Source organism: Athene cunicularia (assembly GCF_003259725.1).
Source record: "Athene cunicularia isolate RWA chromosome 21 unlocalized genomic scaffold, athCun1 chr21_part1, whole genome shotgun sequence".
In the NCBI taxonomy this organism is placed as follows: Eukaryota; Metazoa; Chordata; class Aves; order Strigiformes; family Strigidae; genus Athene; species Athene cunicularia.
In genome coordinates, this window is record NW_020799127.1 from 8,169,165 (window position 1) to 8,177,395 (window position 8,231).

The 8,231-nt window shown below is 53.2% G+C and overlaps 2 protein-coding genes across 3 annotated transcripts in view; one reads left to right on the plus strand and one right to left on the minus strand.

Moving 5' to 3' along the window:
• The window catches only part of MEGF6 (multiple EGF like domains 6), a 91,130-nt gene extending 84,744 nt beyond the window's left edge, over positions 1-6,386 (minus strand). For both annotated transcript variants that reach the window (XM_026862897.1, XM_026862896.1), the window contains exons 1-2: positions 6,021-6,386; positions 3,546-3,680 (exon numbers count right to left, since the gene is read on the minus strand). In XM_026862897.1, coding sequence (XP_026718698.1) covers positions 3,546-3,680; positions 6,021-6,106 — 221 coding nt within the window. In that variant the 5' untranslated portion in view covers positions 6,107-6,386. The remainder of the gene's footprint in view (positions 1-3,545; positions 3,681-6,020) is intronic.
• TPRG1L (tumor protein p63 regulated 1 like) overlaps positions 6,263-8,231 on the plus strand; it is a 6,307-nt gene continuing 4,338 nt past the window's right edge. Inside the window, exon 1 of the mRNA XM_026862954.1 lies at positions 6,263-6,337. Coding sequence (XP_026718755.1) covers positions 6,263-6,337 — 75 coding nt within the window. The remainder of the gene's footprint in view (positions 6,338-8,231) is intronic.

Below are 8,231 nucleotides of genomic sequence, written 5' to 3' on the forward strand. Positions count from 1 at the left end.
AGCAGCCCCCTCCAGCCCCACACGGCCCCCCGAAGCTCTGGTAGGGGATGCTGCGCGTGGGGGGGGAAGCTGAAGGTCCCTTGAACAACCCCACCAGTTACTCCAGGGTGGGAGCGGGGGGGTAGTCAAGCAGGGGCTGATCTGAAGCATAAATAAATAAAAGCGACACTTCTTTCCTGGAAATGTGATGGTGTGTATATGTGAAAAATCGAAACACAGATAAAACTTTTGAAGCCGATTTTTAAAAAGCTCCTTTGGCAGAACATGAAACTGCTCCACCAAAGCAAGTCAGACAAACAACAACAAATATTTGGCAGAGCAGATGTGTTGTACGTGTCCACCGAAAATATTTATCCTAACTCAGCCTAGTTGTTTGATTTTGTCTGAATGTTTCCACAAAAGCCCCTAAATAACGGTGAACCGTTCATTCCCCTGAAGGAAACCTTCGGCTACTCTTCTGTGCCAACCAGCATATGGAAGCACAGCTGAGAAAAATAAAAGCAGATACCAATTCTTTTTTTTTTTTGTACGAGCTGTTAACAAATTATGAAGGAAATACTCGTGTTCCAGAAGCAGCTGAGAAAGCAATTTGCAGTCACTCAGGCACCAGAGCAGCCAGCAATCAGGCGCAGATCCATCTGGATCCTCTCGGTATCAAGAGTTATCTCCCTGCCCAGCCCCGGGCACCCACGGTGGGTGCGGGTGCTGTAACGGGAACGTTTGCTGCATGGGCTGCTCCGGAAAACGCCGTCCCCTCCATCCGGAATGAGAGGGACTCTTCCTTCTGCCCTGCGTAAGCTCAGAAACGGGGAGGAAAAGGTATTCCAACAAACAGTAACGTAGGACAGCTCAGGACTAATCCCGGACTCCCTCCAGCTCCCAACAGCGCCCCGAGCAACCTCATCTCCGCCAGCCTCGGCGGGCTCTACCCGACACTTCGGATCCTTAAGTCAGCTCAAGTGGGTTCTCAAGGAGATGCAAATATTTTGACAGCCTGTGGATATCTGGGTGCTGCAGGCTGTAAAGAACCGCAGAAGAGATAAAGTATCTTCAATGTTTCTGTGTTCTTTTGTATTTAAGGAGTCCCTGGCCCAGAAAATGTTGAACGGGCCAGAACTAATGGAACCCAGGCTTAAAACCCCTGCTGTGCCCTGCTGCCGGAAAATCCGCTTCCAGCCCCTCTGGGATAGCGCCGACATTCCGCCCAGTTTCGTTACTGAGGGCTGAGCAAAGGTACCTCCTGTCCTTACCCAACTCAGGGGTCACACAACCAGCAGCAAAAGCCTCGCGTTAGCAGGACTGAGGGGAAGCCCAGCCCAGGGGATGCTCAGTTCATCTGCTGAGGAGCAGACGCTGAGCAGGGCCCGCGGCCTGGGGGGCACAGAGCAAAGTTCCTTCTGAGTTTTGGGAAATGTTGCAAATCCAGTACTCTAGGCACAGATACAAGTCTTATAAAGAGAAATGTTACTGGTTTCGGAATGCACAAACTCAGCAGACAAGCACCCTGTCCCCCGCGATGGGGCTGCGGCAGTATCTGCAGCGCTGCAGGCACGCCCGGGAATTTTAGAAAATTAATTCTGAAACTGCGGGTGGGTGAGGTGAGGTCCAGCTGGCTCGGCAGCAGCCCCGAGCGCTGCTCTGGGGAAGGAAGGGCAGGCGGTGGATTCTCCCAGCCGTGTCCGCGACCTCAACCCCGGGGGGTGAATGTGCTCCCCGAGCCCCGTGCTGCCGGGTCCCACCGGAGCAGCTCCAGCTGTGCAGCATCCCTGGGACGGCCGAAACCACGCGCTCCGCCGCCCTCGACGGCCCAGATCTACAATCTACTGGCATAAGCTTGCTGCTGCGCAGCTCAGCGTGAGGGGACAGGAGACAAAAATCTTGCCTGAGGAAAAGTTCTGCTTATAAGTCCTTTTATGGTCTTGCTTCTAAAATTCCTTGGGTGAAATCCCCTCACAGCACCTCCAGACTTCCCGTGTTTTCATCAGGAACTGAGTGCTGGCACTAGGCTGTTCTGATAGTTACAACGAAGCACGACAAAGTTTCTTCATTTCAATTCCTTGATTTACAACGTCAAAACCCTGCATTAAAGAACGAAAGGGACAGCTGGGTCTGCAGAGCTTCCAGCCTTTGAAGTAGAGGCAGACGGGGCACCTAGCATTTCAAAGTCCTCTCTTAAAACACAGTCAAAAGACGGACTCTGTTTGCTCCTTTATTACCACCACACAGATATCATCACCAAGATAATTACTGGCAATTACAGCTTAGGAGGAATTCCTGAAGTCAAGACTTAAAAGCTGTCCCTAGTCCAAGATGCTTCTTTGAAACTACTATTATCATTATTATTTTGTAAAGGCTTGTAACTGCCTAATGCGGCCGGAAAAGCAGGTGGAGCACAGAAGATTGGGCACGCTGTAGCTTGGCTGCTGTGTCGGTAAGAAGAGGTCATTACTTGCACCGCTGCACACGCTCAGAGCCCTCCCCCTGCAACCCCTCCGTGCCGGGTCCGCCGGCTCCCAGCAAAGCCCAGTCAGCAGCTCAGGGGACACTACGATTCGCGGACCAACCGCAGCCATTCCCTGCTCAGAGCACGAACTCCTTCCTTGCACGCGCGAGCGGAACTCCGCTGAGCTGAGACTCCCCTCTGCCGTGGGCCCGAGCAGGGTCCTGCTCCCGGGGCCAGAGGTGCAGCCACCGGCCCCACAGAGCAGCGCCTGCACCACAGCCACTTTTATTCTGGTTTTGGTTTGGTTTTTTTTTAAGACTATGCGCAATAACCCAGCTACCACCTTCAGCACCGTAAAACTACCGAGGCATTGAGAAGTCTCTGCTTCGAAGCAGAGATGTCTAAAGGTCCGGGAGCAACGCACTGGTTGTGACCGAGGCGTTGCGCTGGCGTGGCACGGTCACGGCAAACAGACATGATACACCGTCACAAGGGTGCAAACGGCTCCCCACAGCCACAAAGCTCTAGAACAAGAGTGATGTATCTCCCTGTCGGGAATTCATTAACAGCTTAAAAACTCTTGAGTGCCACAGAGATGGCACGTAGGGTCAGAAGCCCCTCCAGCTAGACGCACAGAGGGTTTGCAGATCTCTCATAGTTTTAGCCAAGAAAAATATCGAATAAAATAGCTCTACTCTTTACAGCAAGTGTGTGGGTTCAGAGCCAGCTCTCGGCAGGAGGCTGTCCCTTTACCCCAACCCCCAGCTGAACTGCTCCATCACCCCAAAGCCAGACGGCTGAAGGCCAGGTACCAGGCGGGCACCGTGGAGCCACAGCACGTTGCCCGGTCACTAAGGCTCCTCGGAGGGCCCCGGGCAGCTGCTGCGGCCGTTCCCCGTGTCAGCCCCCAGCCCGGGCAGCAGGACAGGCACTTGTGGGGCTGTTCCCAGACCCCCTCCCCTGCCCGGAGCCCTGCAGCCGCTGCCAGCACAACGGGCTCTCCCCTCGCCGACGCAAAGCGAGCGCCAAGCTCTCGTCCCCGCCGCTGCTGGTGAGAGGGAATCAATGATCACCGTGCGAGGGGCGAGGGAAGGACACGTACCTCCGCTCGTAGCCCACGCACCACCGCCGCCCTCCGCAGTCCTGCTTCCACACCTTGAGGGTGCGGGTGAAGGCCTGGACGCACGGCTGCCGGTGCCCCACAATCGCCAGCTCCTGCTCCAAGCAGACGTTCGGCCTGGGACAGAGAAACAGAGGGGGGGGGGGGCCAGGCGGGCGCCAGCTCGGGGCAGCTCCATTTCCCCACTGGCAGGGCGGGAAGATCTCACGAAACACACAGGAGTTGTCTCCTCGTTTAATTAAATCGGCGCAGGGAAAGGAAATCTGCCAGGTCAGCCAGCCGCAAGCGGTTGTCAAATGCAACCTACTCCTCTTGCCTAAAAGCTCTTGGAGTTTTTAGGCTAAACACTGGAGAACTACAGGGCGAACAGCACAAACACGTATTTACAGATGAAAAACGGGCACACAGAGAGGACACGCTGAGAAATCCCGCGCTGCGAGTCGGAGGGAAGCCTGCTCTGTCCCAAACCCCTCCTCGGAGGTCTGCAGCCCGATACGGTAACAGAAACCTAAAACAATATGGGTTGATAACACCACAACATCGCAAACCTCAGTGAGGTTGGGAAGCTGCTGACATTTCGTACCCCTAGGTCCTGGGACGCTCTGCAGCCCACTTGAAAAATGCAGCAGGTTTGGTGTTTTTTTTTTTTCCACTGATACATTTAGGCTAGTTTTTAGCCTTAAAACAGAGAGGATGAATCAGAAAAGAGGCAGCAGCCTACAGGATACGGCAGCACAATAACTTCTCTGTTTGTCCATTCCATCCGCTCCCAGTTAACGGAGGACACATATGCTTTCTTTGCACCTAGGGGATTACTTCCCTGACTGTTGTCACTGCAAACACCAACGATTCCTGCGTCTTCTGACAGTGTTTGGAGAAAAAAAAAAAAAAAAATTATGCTGCCACTAGAAATGATACATGACGTTATTAATACTGCTTTAAACCAGAACTCAGTTTGCCACCTCAGACACTTTCTCACTCAGAGCTAAGGGCTGCAAGACTAATTCCAGTAAATAAAGTGAACCTATATCATTCAGTCAGCAAGAAAATAAGGAAAATGCCATTCGCACTTTATTTCTTCTCTAATCCAAACTCTCTTTCACCAAATATGAGTCAGTAATTTTAAATAAGACTGAAGAGGGAAACAGTCGCCCCTGACTTAAGTTATGAGCCGTTCATTATTTGGGAGTGCTTCTGTTGCTTCCAAGTCTTCAAAAGAGACCGAATGTTTTCACAAAAATACTTTCTATAAAAGAAGTTAAACGAAATAATTTGGACGTGGTGAAGCATAGAGATTGCAGCTGGCATCTGACTGCTCCAGGCCGTTCAATTACACGGTGGTTACAGCCAGCCTGGCAGTGCCTGGGGGATTAATGGCATGTTTCCTTCCCTCTCCAGCTCCGCACGAAAATCTCCTCTCGCCGTCCCCGCATGTGGCCACTGCCGAGCCGTTTGGCTCGCAAAGCTCCGCACACATCACTTCACCAGCACAACAGCCCCCGGTGCTAATGGCGACGGCCAGAGACGCCGTTTTGTGTCGTGTCGGCAGCGAGACGACACGGAGCGGCGTTCCCCCCGCCTCCGACCTGCCCGCGCGCCCCAACCCGGGGCTGAACGGAACCGGGGGCTGGCGGCAGCACCGCTCTGGTGTCATTCTCACAGCGAAGAAAGGTTCTTGCGTGCCCCAAAGAGTGGCTGTGTCTGTGACAGCGCCCTGTGGGAAGTGACAGCGCTGCCCAGGCGCTGCCGTTGTCTCGTCTCCGACACGCTGGCACGCGTCTCATGGCTAGTGTCTCGTCCCAGAAGTCCTAAAAGTACTTGTCAAGGCAGGAGCACAAAATCTGACACAGGGAGAAAAGGCATCTTCCTGCCCAACCTTTAGCTGCTGAAAAGGAGCCCTCTTCAATCAACAAGTTCAAAACACCAGGGAGAGGAGCTTGGAGTTCGCACTCCAGGCAACACTGGGCTCATTTACAAAAGGAATTGGAGCAATCCCCTGCACCGGGAGATCATCTTCTGGCAGGAGAGCAAATTTGCAAGGAAGTTTTCCAAAGAAGCCAAACGATTAACACCAAACTGCAACTGTAAAACCGAATTAAAACGAACAGACTGCGTGCTGCTGGAGTAACGGCAAAAGGGGGAAAGAAACACGAACAGGAGGTCTGCGGAGAGGGGTCAAACTCTGCCCAAGGATCACCCCTTGGGCTCACACAATAGCAACGTTTCAGTCAAAAACAGTGAGTTACCTCCTCCGAGCAAGGACTATCCCGATTTTCAGATTTCTATTCCTCTTTACGTACATATGGGACTAGATAAAGAAACACAGAGCAACCCTCCCTGCCCTTCACTCCCTCTGCCCTTCCTTTCACCCTTGATTTTTAAAATACTGTATTTAGCTTCTGCTGTACAGCTCCCTGCCCTATGAAAACACCCCTGCACTCTTTTCTTGCTACTTACATATGGGGCTGAAGTTTGTTCCCAGAAGCAAGAGAAGACATCCTCAATGCAAGGATGAATGAGAGTGCCACCGCATGAAACTCCATCGCAACAGCTCCTCTCTGCCCCCAAAGGTCCGTCCAGCGGGTGCCTAGAAAACCTCACCCCCTTCCCAAGCACGACGTGAGAGTTCCTGTTCCTCACCGGAGCTCCTGGCTGCCTCCTGCTCCCAGCTTGCCGGTGTCTGTCTCTCACAAAGCACAATGCTGCGGGAGCACACGGGAATGCCTTCACGGGGAGGGCAGATTTATCATTCCAAGATGCTTCCTCCTATACGGGTTCGGTTCAGCGAGTTTCTTCAGTCCATGGGAAACGATTACGGTGCAGATTGTCGCTGGGTTTTTCCCAGAACCAAACCTGGCTTCTTCTGCTCCTTTGCTCGTAGTGGAATGCACTGAAGGGACTTCTCCTGCTGGCATTTGCTTCCTGACAAAGCCCAGAGACCCGGGGGCTCACAGGACCTGGGTTCTGTACAGCAGCGAAGCCCCATGTGGGTTTAGCTGACTTGGAGTCGCGATCCACTTCACAAGGCAAGATTAAAAAAAAAATCAGCACCCGGCGAGGGAAAGGAAAAATGAGGGCTGCTCTCCTGCGCACCGAGCCCACCTCCCTGAGGGCTTTCCCAGCGCAGGCAGAGCGCTCCTTTACCCCATCCGCATAGATGAAGGCACCCTGCTGCTGCGACCCCCCCACGCCGTCCCCAGGAGAGGGGAGCGAGTAACTCCCGCGCACACACGCTGAGAGCAGCTTCCCCGCGTTTCAAGGGAGCAACGGAACTTTCCTCCTGCCTTTCCCAGGTCTAGCTCCTTTCCCTCACATGCTCTCTTGTTTCTTTTCTTGCTGACAGTCAGAAATCCCTCCCACCAGCTGTGTCCAGCCCCGAGGAGAGGAGGGGGGAAACCCTGCAGAACAGTAGCAGAGACGATTTGGGTTTGTTTCTCCAAAGACAGCTCTTTTGCACTACCCAAGGCCAACTCAGTGCACGCCACCCAAAATCCCTTCCCCAGCAGCTCTGAAAGTATCCCACAGAGATTTAATCTTTCCTACACACTCTAACAGGTAACAAAATTGATCACTGCCCAGAGAAATCCTGCTGTGCACATCAAAGGACAGGGACACATCCCACCTGCCCTCGGCTGCTAGAGCACTGTTAGATGACCAGTTCCCGGGGTGGCAAGGGAATACACTGGGCAAAGAGGGAGTTGGGCAACCAGATTAAATTGCTGTCTGCCTTTTCCCAAACTCCCTCCAACGCGGGGAATCAGCACAACAAGAGGCGTTGATAAGGATTTGGCTGAAGCTGGGTGACAGTCCGCTGGGCCCTGGTGAAATGAGAAAGCAGAGAGACGTGCCCGAGCTTAATTCTCAGAGGGTTCACTGCTAAGAAGAGGAGAGCAGAGCAGAGATGCTGCACAAAAACTCTCCCACCTCAAGAACGTGCCGGCAAACTCTCGCCAAGGGCAAGGAGGAACCAAAGCTGCAGCTGGGCACTGCTCCCTGCCCTGGGGCAGCCCCGACCTGCCACAAATACTGATTTCTGTGGGAGGAGGAGGATGATGAGCAGGTTGGGGTAGTTTCAGTGCCTGCGCCATGCTTTGCCGCTGCAAAAAAAAACATTACATCAAGACTAGTGACCCATGAGCCATGCCCAGAAGTTGGCAGCTCCTTGAAGAAACTGAGGCAGCTGCTTTTTACACTTTAACCCACCCAGAGTCACAGCAGTTGCAAAAATCCTTCAGGTCAGAGAGAACAAGGAGGTAAGAGGGGCTGATGTTCCCACTTAGAAGTATCTGCCAAGACTGACAGATGGGAAAACAACATCTTTCAGTCTTCCTAGAGAAGAAAGGCAACTACGCAAAAATGTTTTATACTGATGGAGAGAGCTCTAGGACACAATAAATTCAGGCCTCCATTCTCCTGTCAGGACTTTAAAAGCTGGGACGTTCCTTACAGTAAGACTGCTCCTGGTTAGTCTTTCAGTGCCAAGTTACTGCTGCTGCCCAGAAGCTTTCCTGGCGCTTCACTGATCCTCTGTTTGGGTCCCGCTCTGGCGAACACAGCGCTGGGCACACGGTACTTGGACTTGTAAGATGTCCAGGTGAACGCTCCGGGCATGGCAAGGCACCCGTGGCTCCTGGCCACGAGCGGGAAGGGGAAGGGGAAGGGGAAGGG